We start from the raw sequence: 13,998 nt of genomic DNA, 5'->3' as shown, positions 1-13,998 counted from the left end.
ACACAGCAGCGAGGTGCTGGGGGGGGGGGGCAGCGCTGGGGGTTTGGGCTCTGTGGTCACCCACCTGCTGCCATCTCCCCTTTCTTGTGTCTTCCTCTAAAAAATATATATATATATATATATATATATATATATATATATATATATATATATATATATAAAATAAAAGGGTGGATGCTGCGGGGGCTTGGGGGCTCCGTTTGGTGCCGTGGCACCCATGGGTGCACTGAGCTGCCCGTGCTCAGCTGCCCCCCCCCCCCCCGATGTCCCTGTCACATCGAGGGCCCGGTGTGGTGCCGGCAGGGCGGGGGCCACCCAGGGCTTATCAGCGGGGCGCAGGCGGGGCTGTTCTCACCCCATTTCTTCACGGCCCCTGTTTTGGGAAGCGCTCGCCACGGGGAAGCTTTTTGAGGGAGATGTGGGGTCGGGGTGCGGGGGTGATTTGGGTGGAGATTGGGAACCCAAAACCCTCCGCAGGGCCGCCAGGATGAGCACGGCCGCCAGCCCCGAGCCCCTGCCCTCACCCCCCGCCCCGGGACCCCGATATTTCGACCGCTTTGCTGAGGGGGACCCCGAATACCTGCGGGAGCGCAACATGGCAGCCGACCTGCGGCAGGACTTCAACATGATGGAGCAGAAGAAGCGGGTCACCATGATCCTACAGAGCCCGGTGGGTGGCCATGTCCCCATCCGTCCCCCCCGTCCTGTCCCTGTCCCCCCTTCCCCAAAGCGACAGCCACCCCATGATGGCTCAGGGCACGTCCCCACCCTTCTGCTGGTGCCACCACGGTGGTGACATCGCTGCCACCAAGCCTGTGGGGCTGGTGGCACCGTGCCACCGAGCTGGTGGTGCCACCATCTCCATGGTGCCCCTGCCAAGCTGGTGGTGCCACCACTGTTGTGGCACGGAGCTGCTGGTGCCATTGCCACCAAGCCCATGGTGTCACCGTCACCATGCCATCAAGTCCCTGGTGTTACTGTCACCATGCCATCAAGCCCGTGGGGGTCACCGTCACCATGGCACCAAACCCTTGGTGCCACCGTCACCATGGCACCGTGCCAGTGGCACCACTTCCACCACGCCCATGGCGCTGCCACCACCCACCTGGTGGTGTCCCCACCCCAGTGCCACCAGCCGGTTCCTTTTCGGGCACTGGTGTCCCTTCCCCGGGGGACTGTGACGCCGGTGGGGCCGGGGTACTGCAGTCTTTTAGGGAGGAGCTGGAGAGCCTCATCCAGGAGCAGATGAAGAAGGGGAACAACTCGTCCCATGTCTGGGCCCTGCGGCAGATCGCCGACTTCATGGCCACCACGTCCCCCGCCGTCCTCCCCACCTCACCCATGGGTACGGCTGCATGTGGGGCAGGGGGACAGGAAGGTTTTTTTTTGTTTTGTTTTGTTTTTGTTTTTGGGAAAATGAAACCCATTTGGTGTTCTTGAGGGTTTTTATTTGGTTTGTGGGATTTCAGCGAAGAAAACGCTCCCTAATGGTCATTTTTTCTTGTAGAAAAGCTGGGAAATGGTGCTAGGAGTTGGGAAAAAAAGCACAAATGACGTTGTCCCCTTTTGTCACCTGTTGTCCCTTCCCAGGGCTGGCCTCTGTGACGCCCATCAATGATCTGCATGGCCCTGATGCGCCAGCCCTGGCCAAGGGCGAGCGGCTGATGCGCTGCAAAGTGAGCAGCATCCATCGCCTGCTTGACCTCTATGGCTGGGCGCAGCTGGGGGACGCCTCCGTCACGGTGAGTGCCCACCTCCCCGTGCAAAATACACTCCTCTTTATTATTGTTTTTAATTTTATTTCCCTGTGTTTCTTTCTTTTCCCTGTGCAGCTGCGGGTGAGCAAGGAGCAGGAGCATTTCTTGGTGGCCCCGCAGGGGCTGGCGTGCAGCGAGGTGACGGCAGCCAGCCTGGTGAGCATGTCCCCAGCTCCCCGGGGGGGTTCAGGGTGGGGACAGGGACGTGACAGGCTCTGAGCCACCGTATCCCCACTGCAGATCAAGGTGAACGTGCTGGGGGATGTGGTGGAGCAGGGCAACACCGGCTTCGCCCCCGACGCCCGTGCCTTCAGCTTGCACGCTGCCATCTACGCCGCCCGCCCCGACACTCGCTGCATCGTCCGCCTGCACACGCCGGCCACTGCGGCGGTAAGGGGGGGGTCTGGGGGCACTGTGCTGTGTTTTTCCATGCCATTTTGTGCCGTGCTGTGCCGTGCCATGCCCGCTGTGCCCCAGGTGTCGGCCATGCGCTGCGGCGTGCTGCCCATCTCCCGTGCCGCCCTGCTCCTGGGGGACATCGCCTACTTCGACTTCCGTGGGGAGGTGGAGGACGAGGCCGACCGGGTCGAGCTGCAGAAGTGCCTCGGCCCCACCTGCAAGGTGGGTTTGTTGCTTGTTTGGTTTTTTTGGGGATCCCTTCCCCGACCCCTGCTGCTCTGCTGATGCCCCCTGTGCCTGGTGCTGCAGATCCTGGTGCTGCGCAACCACGGGGTGCTGGCGCTGGGTGACACCGCCGAGGAGGCTTTCTACAGCATCTTCCACCTGCAGGCAGCCTGCGAGGTGCAGGTGAGAGATGGCCCCTGGGGGGGCACAGAGCTGGGCACAGCCCTGCTGCTGCTGCAGGGCCCTGGGACCATGCACGGAGCAGTGTCGGGTGTCTGGGTGCAGTGCAGGGCACTGAGACCGTGCACCGAGCTGTGCTGGGTTTTTGCAGCCAGCATGGTGCTGCTGATTTGTGCTCTGAGCTGTGCGCAGCCTCTGCTGCCACCACAGGGCTCCAGGACCATGCACCGAGCTGTGCGTGGTCTCAGCCACCATCGCTCAGCCCCATCCCGTGGACACGCTCAGTGCTGTGCTCCCTGCAGCCTCTCCCCGCGTCCCCCCGCAGGTGTCAGCCCTGGCGAGCGCGGGCGGAGCGGAGAACCTCATCGTGCTGGAGCGCGCCAAGCACCGGCCCCACGAGGTGGGCTCGGTGCGCTGGGCCGGCAGCACCTTCGGGCCCATGCAGAAGAGCCGCTTGGGCGAGCACGAATTCGAAGCCCTCATGAGGATGCTGGACAACCTGGTGAGCATGCTGCTTCCCCTCGCCCCCCCCACCAGCAAAAATGGCTTAAATCCCCCCAAATACACCTCCTTGGACACCGTTTTGCTTCGCAGGGTTACCGCACCGGCTACACCTACCGCTACCCCTTCGTGCAAGAGAAGAGCAAACCCAAAAGCGACGTGCTGATCCCTGCCACGGTGACGGCCTTCGTCTTCGAGGAGGAGGCCGCCCCTGTCCCCGCGCTGCGGCAGCACGCGCAGAAGCAGCAGAAGGAGAAGACGCGGTGGCTCAACACCCCCAACACCTACCTGCGGGTCAACGTGGCCGAGGAGCAGCAGGGCAGCGCCGGCAGCCAGAGGACGAAGACGACGGTCTGGGGCCGGGGGTTGTTTGGGAACAGTCCTGGCTTCGTGCTCTAGGGGGGGGGGGGGGATGGCACTGAAAAAAAAGGAAGGTGGGAGGTGCTTGGAGCAGGGATTGCATCGAAATTTGGTGCACTTGAACCTCTAGGGGTCCTCCAGGAGTGGGAAATGCTGAATGTAATGATTTTGGTTAACTCCTTCATTTGCCCTAGAGTAATTTTTGTTTTAAAAGTCCACCTCCAGCAGCCAGTGCCAGGGGCTTTTTTGGCAGGGGCTTTTTTTGGGTTTGCTCTCCACGGCATGCATTTATTGGGGCTTGCTCTCTCCAAACCACACATTTTATCAATGTTTTCTCTCCACAACCTGCATTTATTGGTGTTTATTCTCCTCATGCCACGCATTTATCAAGGTTTCCTCTCCATGACATGCATTTATTGGGGTTTGCTCTCTCCATACCATGCACTTACCAGGATTTCCTCCCCACAACAAGCATTTATTAGGGTTTACTCTCTTGATACCATGCGTTTATCAATGTTTCCCCTCCATGTTACGCATTTATTGAGGTTTACTGTTGTCATGCCATGCGTTTATCAGGGTTTCCCCTCCATGACACCCATTTATTGGGGTTTGCTCTTTCCACACCACACATTTATGGGGGTTTTCCATTTCTGCAGTGGCTGAAAGCAGATGAGGTGGAGAAAGGCAGCAGCGGGACCGCGATCCGCATCGAGAACCCCAACCAGTTCGTGCCCCTCTACACGGACCCACAGGAGGTGCTGGAGATGAGGAACAAGGTACATGGGGGGGCTCCGACTTCCCTGGGTGTGGGGCTGTGGTGGGGCAGTGTTTCCCTATCTCTCTCTGCTTCTCGTCCACAGATCCGGGAGCAAAACCGTCAGGACGTGAAGTCGGCCGGGCCCCAGTCGCAGCTGCTGGCCAGCGTGATCGCCGAGACGAGCCGCAGCCCCGTACGTCCCCGCTGCCCTCATCCCCATCGCCCTGGGTCCCTCCCTGTGCCAGGGGGGTGACACCACTCTGGGGGGGGGTTCAGTCCACAGAGAGCCACTTGGGGGATGCGGAGGCCAAAGATGCATCCCGAGAGGAGCCCCCCGCTGAGCCGGAGCCCCCGAACCCCTTCAGCCAGCTCACGGACCAGGAGCTGGAGGAGTACAAGCAAGAGGTGGAGAGGAAGAAGTTGGGGCTGCAAGGTACGAGCCAGGGAGGGGAATGGGGGCTGCACAGATCCCAAAGCCCTCTTGGGGTCTGCAGCCATCAGACCAGGTAGATGGCAAGTCTGTCTGTCTGCTTGCAGGTGAGAAGGATGCAGCGGTGGAGGAAAGCCAGGGATCCCCCCAAAAATCACCCCCGGCGTCTGCACCGCAGAGCCCGGCCAAAAGCCCGGCCCCGTCGCCCACCAAGCCCTCAGAGGGTGAGTGGGGTGGGGAACACCCGTGAGCCCAGCAGAGAGGAGCAGGGGGTCTTCATCCAGGATATCCAGCAGGGGGATAAGGGGGGACTGCAGCAGAACCACCCCGAGACGCAGATCTAAATGTCTCTGTGCTTGGGGGGGGACGTGTGCCATGAAGGCACCAGACCCACCACATCCCTTTAGCATCACAGCCGGAGGATTTCAGTGGCTGCTGGTGTCTTCATGGGGTGGTGGGGGACACTCCCTGCTCCCCCCTAAAGCACCGACCCCAGCAGCATTTTGGCATCGCAGCGCACGTCGGTTTTTCCGTGGGTCGGGGCGCGGGGGCGGGCAGCTCCTGGCTGTCTCATTGTGTCTCATGGTGTCTGTCTGTCTGTCTGTCTGTGTCCGCAACGTCTTCCTTTCTCTTCCCTCCATGTGTTGCTTTCACCCAAGGAGTTACCTCTGCCCCTGAGTGCTTGTCGCCGTAGTAAGTACGGGGAGGCCTTGTGCCTCGCCGCGCTCCCCGCTCGCTCGGGGGGGACCTTGCTCTCCGCGGCCCGTTCCGCAGTGCCCCGCTCAGGGTCTGCAGGAGGAAATGCCTTGGGTTGCCTCATTTTTTTGGTTGCTGCATGCTTTTATATGTAGCAACGAGGCCGGGAAGCAGGGCTCAGCTCTGCCCCAGCTCTCTGTCCTGCTGCCGCTTGTCCTGCGGGGGGGAAAGGCTCAGGGAAGTGGCACTGATAGCAAGAGGGGATCAGGCCCCAGGGCTTTCTGCTTGAAGGGGCCTTATCCTGCTCTTGCCCGGGGTAAAGGGTGGGTTTAAAGTTGGCTTCCAGCCTCAATAGCTCTCTGTGGTGTTGAGCAGTGCTGCCCTGGCCCTCACCTCTCCCTTTCCCCTTGCCAAGGTGACAAGAAGGCGGAGGACAGCCAAGCTCCTGCTGACTCCACCACCGAGAAGGAGCCACCGCCAGCAGTGAATGGGAAGGAGAAAGAGCAGAGCACTGAGGAAAGCCAGAGTAAAGGGGGGGACCAGACGACCACCCCGGCCAACCCTGACACGGACGCCCCCAAGGAGAAGAGTGAGACGGTGACCAGCAGCCCCGTCTCCCCTGAAGGCTCTCCATCCAAATCGCCCTCCAAGAAGAAGAAGAAATTCCGGACCCCATCCTTCCTGAAAAAGGGCAAAAAGAAGGAAAAGATCGAATCTTGAGTCTTCTCTGAGGCTTCCCACTGCCGGCGTGGCTGAGCATCTCTCTGGTCAGCTCCTGCGTCATGCGTCTGGCCGAGGCGCAGCCAAAAACCCTGGAGGCTCCCGGGGTACTCCCGGCACAAGGCCCCTCGTCCCCCGACACCCACTTCGGAGGCAGCCACTGAGCTTTCAAAAGATTGTGGCCTCCGTTTGCTGCTTGGGGAAATACCCACTGCCATCTCCCCGCTCCCACGAGCACTCCCTCCTCCTTCCTGGGCACGGGGTTTGTTTTTTCCCACTGCTGCTTGTAGAGCCTCTGTGCAACGCGGGGCGCAGCCTGGATACGCTTGGTTTTGAGAAAGAAAAGGGTGTTGTGTCGTCGTCTTTTTTTTTTTTTTTTTAATTACTATTATTATTGTTAACCTTTTGTTTCAAGCTCCGCTGGATTGGCGCTGGCTTCGCCCACGGCACAACTCTCTGCCGGGGTGATCGAGCAGGATGCCGGAGGATTGCTCTCCCTGAAGGAGAGGCTGAGGTGGTGGGGCTGGGGCCCTTTCCTTCCTGGATTGCAATCTCCCCCCCCCCCCCCCCCAGACTCGAGAGCTGCCTCCAGTCCCCTTCTCCTGGTGCCACGGTCTCACACGGCTGCTGCCTGGTGAAGAGCAGCGAGATTTCACACCACTCGGGGAACCCCCACCGCACTACACCTGAGAACGGAGAAGAAAAAAGAGCCTCGGGGAAGCGTCCATTGATATTTAAAACTGAGCAAACTTCACTCACTAAGTGCTACTTTGGGATGAACACACGCTGCCGATTCACTTCTGTCAGAGGCACCGTCGAGGCGGCCGCCCTGGTCCCCCCGCACCAAGTCACAGCGATGCTGACCCATGTACGAGGCTGTGCCTGTGTCGGCCCCGTCGGCGAGTGCCTGTCCACGTAGAGAGCACGAGAGTCACGTCTGAAGCTGAACCGCTGCTTTTCCCTAGCTCCGGACTCCCAAGCACAAGCTAAAACCCTCCCTGGTGTTTCCTTCCCGCCCAGCCTCGCTGCCTGTGACCGTGACTGTCGTTACAACCTCCTGGCCATGCCCCAAGGGAAGAAGAAAAAGCAGTGATGCTGATTTGCTCCATGGCCTCTACAGTATGGGAATTTAGGGAACAAAGCCAGCCTGTTTCCCATCACGAGCCACAAGGGTTTGCCATGGGGCTCCTGTGGGGTTGGGGCTCCCCTCCACAGCCCCAACCTCGGGCTGGGGCTGAGGCAGGGAGCCTCTGAACCTCCTCTCTGAGGGCGACAGGTCTTTCCAACCAAAGTTCACCCCCCTGTGGTTTTCCTAACACTGTTTGCAAAGCCTTCTCCCTGCTGCAAGGTGGCTTTTAGCTTTTGTGTCCCCTCTGGAAGAGCAGAAAGGCAGCCATGGGTGAGGTGGATTTTTGGGGGCACTCAGGAACACCTCAGGCATGGAGTGGGGCTGGAGCAGGCAACTGGGATCAAGTGCAGGAAATTTGTAAGCAGTGGTTGATTTTCTTTGCAGGGCCGTAGTTTGGGTGTGCCAGGCAAATTCTGAGTGGAAAAGTCAAGTGCAAAAATACAAACCTCACACAACCTTCTCTCCCCAACCCTTGGAGCTCCAGGGCAGATCCAAACCTGGATTTTGGAGCTTGGGAGAGCATTTGCCCTGCCAGCACCAAGCTGCAGTGCTGGTGCTAGAGCCGAGGCTCCTCTGTCTCCTGGGGGAGCCTGAACACCTAAACTTGATGTCTGAGAAGGAAGGTGTGAATCCCAGCCCCGTACTCTTGCCTGTGATCAATACATAGTGTATATTCAGTAGACTTTGACGTGCAGACCCCAGGCCCCACTCTGTAACCGTTCCTGTAAGGTGTAGTTTACCGCTGATGATTTCAAGGGTCCTGGGGACCATGTTCACCCCCTGGCCACCATGCAGGGCTGCAGCGGCTCCTGGGGTGGTTCCTGAATCCCAACACTGCCTCACTGCCCACCATGGACCCCACGGCTGTGTGGTGAAACCTGGGGCACTTTGGGCATCGCGTGCAGTGAAACCCATGTGTAGGTAAGAGAGGAGAAAGGCTTGGAGGGCTGGCAACACAATGACTGGCCTCACTGCTTAGACCCCCTTAGAGAGGGTCACAGGATCCTTTATTACAGGATCACAGCAGCGTTATAGCTCCCTTGCCTGTCAAAGCCTCCTACTCCCTTCCCATTTTGCTCCCCTTTGCCTCACGGCTTTCTTCTTGCCCCTTGTGCGAAGCCAGCCTGGGCAGTACCAGGGTTCAATCAGCCCCCAAACGTGGTGGCTTGTTTTCAGGGCACTATCCTGGCTGTGGGTGGAGAGCCGTCCCCCACCAAGGTGCAGGGAGCAGCCTGGAAGCAGAGAAAGCTGTAAACTATAGGATCCCAGGATGGTTGAGGTGGGAAGGGACCTCCAGAGACCACCCAGCCCAACCCCCTGCCTGCAGGATCACTTGGGGCACGTTACACAGGCTGGCAACCAGGCGGATTTTGAATATCTCTAAAGAAGGAGACCCCAAAACCTCTCTGGGCAGCCTGAGCCCTAAAGAAGTTCACCCTCACACAGCAATGAAACCTCCCGTGCTTCACCAAGGCCTCGGAGCATGGCCATGGCCAAGCACTGGAAGATGCCCAAAGGCTTGGTGGGGCCCACACCTGTGCCATGGGGGGTTCGTGGTCGAGGGAGGAGGCCGGTGGATGCCGGCCGGTGCTGGTTGCGCTGTGTAACGCCTGCCTGTAAATAAACCCGAGTTCGGCACCTGCTGCGCTGCGTTTTCGGGGACGGGAGCGGGGACGCCATGGCGCCCCACGGCCATGGGATGGGGCAGGGGGCACAGCTTCCCGGGATGGGTTTGGGGAGGTGTTCCCGGCCTCGCTGCGGGCCTGGCCCCGCACCCTCCGCCTCTGGAGGCCGAGCGGGGCTCGCCGAGGCCGGGTTGGGGGCTTTCAACCGCCCCCGGACTGTGTTGGCGGCGGAACCAAAGCGTGCGGGTGCCGTTTCCTGACGGAGCCGGGGGGGACACGGAACGCGGCGGACAGCGGAAGCCAAGGGTAGTGCGGGCGGAAGTGAAGGCCCGCCGGGCGGCGCCATGGGCCGCAGCCGCTCCCGTTCGCCTCCGCGGCGCGGTGAGGGGGAGGCACCGGGAACGGGACCGGCACCGGGACCGGGGAGAGGCCCTGGGGGCATGGGGAGAGGCGGCGGGGAGGGCAGAGGCCTCTGGGGGCTGGGGGTGAAGGGGATGCAGGGGCCGTCCCTATGGGGCCCGCTGCAGGGAACGGGCCTGGGGGGCGCCGGTGGGGCCGGGCGGGGCCTCTGAGCCCCCCCGAGCCCGGGTGGGGGCCTGGTGTGCGGGTGCAGTGTCTGGAGGCGGTGAGGGGCTCGGTGTGGGCAGGGGGTGCTGCTGTCTGGGGGTCTGTGTGTGTGTGTGAAGGGGTTATGGGGATTTGTGGGGGCTTGCGGGGATCTGGGGGGGGGTCTGGAGGGGTTATGGGGGGATCAGGGGGTTAGGAGGGGCCTGGGGAGTTTTAGGGGGTGGTCTGGGGGACTTTGGGAGAGTTTAAGGGGGCTTGGGGCCGGCTTGGGTGAGGGGTTGCAGGATTTGGGGAGCTTTACGGGGTCTTTGAGGGGGGGTTGTGGCTGGAAATTAAGGAGAGAAGCTCGGTGGCGGTGCAGGGGTGAAGGGGGAGCCGCCCTTCTCCTGCTGTGCCTCCCCGCAGACCGCAGGCGCTCGCGGTCCACTTCGAGGGAGAGGGAGAGGAGGAGGAGGGAGAGGTCACGGTCCCGGGACAGGGACAGGAGGAGGAGCCGGTCTCGGTCCCCACACAGGAGACGGTCCAGGTGAGGGAGAGAAAATGGGGGCGGGGGGGGAGGAAGAAGGGCAAAAAATGGAGGGGAGAGGTTCGTGGTGCCAGCGTCACTGTTGTGAGGGAGCGGAGCGTGGCACGGGGATGTTCCCAGAACCCTCTTGCAGCTGTGGAGCTGAGCCCTGTGTGTGTTCCAACATCAGGTCGCCGAGGCGGCACAGATCCAGCTCCTCCTCCCCGCCGCGGCTGAAGGAGAGGCGAGATGAGGAGAAGAAGGAGATCAAGGACTCCAAGGGCAAGGAGCGCCAGATCACGGGTAAAAAGGCAGAGTTCTGGTGTGTTAACTCACCCCTGGCTCTGTTAGATTTTGGCCAGCACAGAAATATTCTTTATTCCTGGTTGATTCTTGTGGCTGCAGGAGGTGAACTCTGATAACTCGTTGCCTTTTCAGAGGAAGATTTGCAAGGCAAGACGGAAGAGGAAATCGAGATGATGAAAATGATGGGATTTGCCTCGTTTGACACGACAAAAGTGAGTGCAGGCTGGGATCAGCTGGAGCACCGGGCTCATTCCTGTGACGTTTGTACACCCAAGCATGAATCCCTGCTGTCAGAACACCTAAACTGTGTATGGGGCTTGCCCTTTACAGCCCAGAGCTCTGGCACTGATGTTTTTTAAAAAACTTGTTCTGTGTTAACTGCCCTCATCCCTCCTGTGCGCGTGCTGTCCCTTTCACTGGTAGGCTCCAGGCAGCGCACTCGGTTTTTGACCGTTTCCCTTCTCTTTCAGGGGAAGAAAGTGGACGGTGCTGCGAACGCGTACGCCATCAACGTGTCACAGAAGAGGAAGTACAGGTTTGTGTCTCAGCACGCTGGGAGGCTCGCTGTGCTGTGGCAACTGCACTGAATTGCCACGCTTTTCTGATAAAAACTAACCTTGTTTACAAGGTAAAGCAGTTCAGAGGAAGCTTAAATCCAAGCTGCTGTCTGTGGGCGTAAGCAGGGGGTGATCTGGCTTCTTTTGCCCTCGGTAAAGGCAGACATTTTGGCTGGCAGAAGTAAGAGGTCTCACATTGTTCACTGAAATCACAAAAACGGAAACATACAGAGCGCACAAGCACGTGGCACAAGAACAGGACATGCTGGAGGCAGCTAGAGCAGGGCAGAGCTCGGCTCCCCTGCTTCTTTGACTAAATAACCCCATTAACTCCGTTAACCCTGTTATCTGCAAGGCAGCCAGGGTGCGGAGTCTCCAGAAGGTGCGGGGCCAGGCTTCAGCCCCCAGTCGAACACGTTTGGTCTCAGCAAGGTCGGGCAGAGCTTTTCTTGTGCCTTCATTTGCACAAATGGGTGGGGAATTGAATTCTCTGTGGCTTCTCTGTGCTGTCACAACCCCTGTCAGGTGTTTTCTGCGCTGGAAAGCTGCCAGTGGATCAGAGCTGGGAGCCCCCGGGGGTTTTGGCGCTCCCAGCTCAGTTCCTGATGTTGTTTCCCTTCCTCCCACTGCAGGCAGTACATGAACAGGAAAGGAGGCTTCAACAGACCGCTGGATTTCATTGCCTGATGCTGGGTTCACTCTGCGACCTGTGAGGAACGGCCCCGCTGCTGAGCAGCACCGCCTCCCGCACCTGCTGGTGGCTCAGAGACGGGCTCCCAGCTTCCCCCCGTGAAACGATTTTGGGGTTATTTATAGCGAGATTGGGTCTGCTCCCCCTGCCCTGTCGAAGGAGGGGTTCACACGCACGTGGTTTCCTGGAGTTATTTTTTTTGTTGCGTTCGATTTGGTTTGTTCCTGCCAGTTGTGTTTTTCCCATTGTGTTTTTATTTTAAATAACTCAGTGTTGTCCATTGCAATTAAAAGCTGTATATATATATTTTTTTCTCTTTAACTGTGACACCACCACTTGGGAATAAAAGAGGAGGCAGCTGGGGCCACCCAAAGTCACTGCATGCAGCAACAGCATTAACAACCTGTCTGCACGTGGAGCAGAAAAGTGTCCATTTACTTTCTCTTCACATATTTATGGGCTAAACCCATAAAAAAAAACCCTGCTTGGGCAGGGTTTCTCACCTCAGAGCTACGCTTTCCAGCCTCTTGTGAGGGTTTTGTCATGTCCTGCTCAACAGAAATTACCATGAGCAAGCCTGCTGTGAGGACTAAGGGAATGAGATGTATGGACATCTGAGCTCTTCTAGAATGTACCAGGTAGGAAAGATATACCTGTGGAGCAGATATTGAGAGCATAGCACTAATTAATTAGAAGTGGAGGAAGGGTACTTAGCGGTAGTAAAAATCAGTTACCGTGATGGTCCAGGGAAGCTTCAGTCTGCCTAACGAGAAAACAAACAAGTAGAAGCCACATACTAGAAAGAGAGGAGGACACGCAGCACAGGAAGCTTCTCAGAGAAAGGAGCTGCATTTTGGGTAAAAATCTGTCCCTTCTGATGTCCTTGAGACATACGAGTGTGTAGGACACCAGCACTTCAGGTAACCAAGAGATGCTGCATCCCACTGAGACAGCCACTAGGTGACGATGTCTCCAATTATCTTTACAGAGACCTTGCTTTCTCAGGCTCAGGTGTCCAGCTGCACATCAAGGATGTACGTGGCTCAGTTCCCAGGCCGAAGGCCGAGCTCCCCTCCGAGGCCGTCACGCAGGCGCTGCCACCATTGCTTCTTCGCTCGGGTCTGAGCAGCAGTGGGTCCCTTTGGAGCCCTCTGGAACCAGCCCTTATCTAAAATGGGGCAGCTGCTGCATTCTCCTCACAGAGGACACCCCTGCAGAAAATGGGAAATCTTCCTTCGGATGGGAAATGATTGCTGGGATGAGAAGACTTCCTTGCGCTGCAAACCACTTGAGCTAGGAAATGAAAGAGATGGGAAATCTTCCTTGGGAAGGAAAAGCATTGGGGTAGGGAAATCTCTCTTGGGATGGGAAAGTACTGGGACGGGAAATCTTTAATGGGGCGGGTAACATTTATTGAAGTAGGAAAACCATGGGAAAGTCATCCAAGAGAGGGGTATTCTTTGGGACGAGATCTCTTTGGCTGAAGAAACGCTTCGTGTTGATGGGAAATCTTTTGTATGGGAATCTGTTATCATGTGAACTTGTCAGGATGGGAAATGAGCATGAGGATGAAAGCTGGTCCTGGCCTGGGAAATGCTCAGGACGGGAAAGAGGCGGTGTGGAAGCGTGGTGGGCATGGCAAGTGCTGCGTGGGAGGGCAAGCCTGCTGGGGATGGCCAAGTCTTGCGCTGGGCAGCCTGCTTGGGTCCAAAGCCTGCAGTCCTCCCCAAGATGTCGGCGAGGGGCTGGTGAGCCGTTGGGACGGAACCCCCGTTGCCCGGGTTCCCCAAGCAACCGCCCCACTCTCCAGCCACCATGGCAGGTCCAGCAGCCGGCTCCCGCTCCTCCCGGGGCTGCGGCCCTGCTGGCGAGCCCAGCGCCCCAGAGCTCAGCCCAGCGCCCTTTTTCCCACAGAGGGTTTCCCCAGACGGCTTCCGCGGCTTGCGCAGACGCAAAACTCCCCCTTCGTCGTCCCAGCCGTGCCGCCAACGGTGGCTGCCTGGCTGCTGCCCTCCCTCCCCGGAGCGACGGCGCTGCCCGCTGAGCATGCAGGCACAGAGACCTCTGCAGGCACCTGCTGCAGCTTCAGCCACCCTCCTCAGCCCTTGCCCCTCTCGCTTGCCCTCTCCCCTCTCTCGTGCTGGACCTACGCACTGCTTGCCACTCTCAGGGATGGGCAACAGCGCCCATGGCAAATGCGCGTGCGCCTCACCCAGGAAGGTGGCAATGGCAAGCTGGGGAGATGCTGGCAGCGGCTGGGCTGGGAAAGCTTGCCCATGGCAACTGCTGCTTGGGACACCGAAGGGCTGAGAGCCAAGACTTAGTTCTTCTTTCGGGGCATTGCTCTTCTTTCCTGCCTTCTGGATTAGATTCCTCTCGTTAGGTGCTCACTCAGCAAGGCCTCTGCCTGCAGCTCTTCTTGCACTGGCATGCCGAGGGGATAAGAACTGGGAGGTTTTTGGGATAGCAAATGATCAGTGGGATGGGAAGTGATGATGGGGGTAGGAATTCATTGGACTGGGAAAAATGGGTTTTCTTTTTATTAAATTTATTTTTTTTAATTTTCATTTAATTTCTTGGTTCTATTATTTAT

At 58.5% G+C, this 13,998-nt stretch overlaps 2 protein-coding genes across 2 annotated transcripts; both read left to right on the top strand.

Annotated features, from left to right (window-relative positions):
• The first annotated feature begins 431 nt into the window (after positions 1-431).
• Positions 432-6,365, top strand: ADD2 (adducin 2). The gene is made up of 14 exons (XM_084302236.1): positions 432-670; positions 1,207-1,345; positions 1,591-1,742; positions 1,833-1,913; positions 1,998-2,147; positions 2,235-2,378; positions 2,466-2,564; positions 2,887-3,063; positions 3,156-3,413; positions 4,079-4,198; positions 4,283-4,372; positions 4,456-4,612; positions 4,717-4,833; positions 5,721-6,365. Exons 1-14 carry the CDS (start codon positions 488-490, stop codon positions 6,023-6,025), a joined length of 2,172 nt encoding a protein of 723 aa, XP_084158362.1. The 5' UTR covers positions 432-487; the 3' UTR covers positions 6,026-6,365.
• A 2,729-nt stretch (positions 6,366-9,094) lies between these two features.
• On the top strand, positions 9,095-11,709 carry SNRNP27 (small nuclear ribonucleoprotein U4/U6.U5 subunit 27). The gene is made up of 6 exons (XM_084302177.1): positions 9,095-9,160; positions 9,752-9,872; positions 10,042-10,154; positions 10,290-10,369; positions 10,628-10,692; positions 11,347-11,709. Exons 1-6 carry the CDS (start codon positions 9,124-9,126, stop codon positions 11,399-11,401), a joined length of 471 nt encoding a protein of 156 aa, XP_084158303.1. The 5' UTR covers positions 9,095-9,123; the 3' UTR covers positions 11,402-11,709.
• The last annotated feature ends 2,289 nt before the right edge of the window (positions 11,710-13,998 follow it).

This window comes from Netta rufina (assembly GCF_964035555.1).
Source record: "Netta rufina genome assembly, chromosome: 27".
Lineage (NCBI taxonomy): Eukaryota > Metazoa > Chordata > Aves > Anseriformes > Anatidae > Netta > Netta rufina.
Note: the sequence above shows the minus strand (reverse complement) of the source record. Positions and strands in the feature narration are given on the sequence as shown.

Coding starts and splice junctions, on each gene's coding strand:
- ADD2 (XM_084302236.1), top strand. CDS start 488: ATGAGCACGGCCGCCAGCCCCGAGCCCCTGCCCTCACCCCCCGCCCCG. Junction 3,414..4,078: donor GCCAGAGGACGAAGACGACG/GTCTGGGGCCGG, acceptor CCATTTCTGCAG/TGGCTGAAAGCAGATGAGGT. Junction 4,834..5,720: donor GCCCACCAAGCCCTCAGAGG/GTGAGTGGGGTG, acceptor CCCCTTGCCAAG/GTGACAAGAAGGCGGAGGAC.
- SNRNP27 (XM_084302177.1), top strand. CDS start 9,124: ATGGGCCGCAGCCGCTCCCGTTCGCCTCCGCGGCGCG. Junction 9,161..9,751: donor CCGTTCGCCTCCGCGGCGCG/GTGAGGGGGAGG, acceptor GCCTCCCCGCAG/ACCGCAGGCGCTCGCGGTCC. Junction 10,370..10,627: donor CCTCGTTTGACACGACAAAA/GTGAGTGCAGGC, acceptor CTTCTCTTTCAG/GGGAAGAAAGTGGACGGTGC.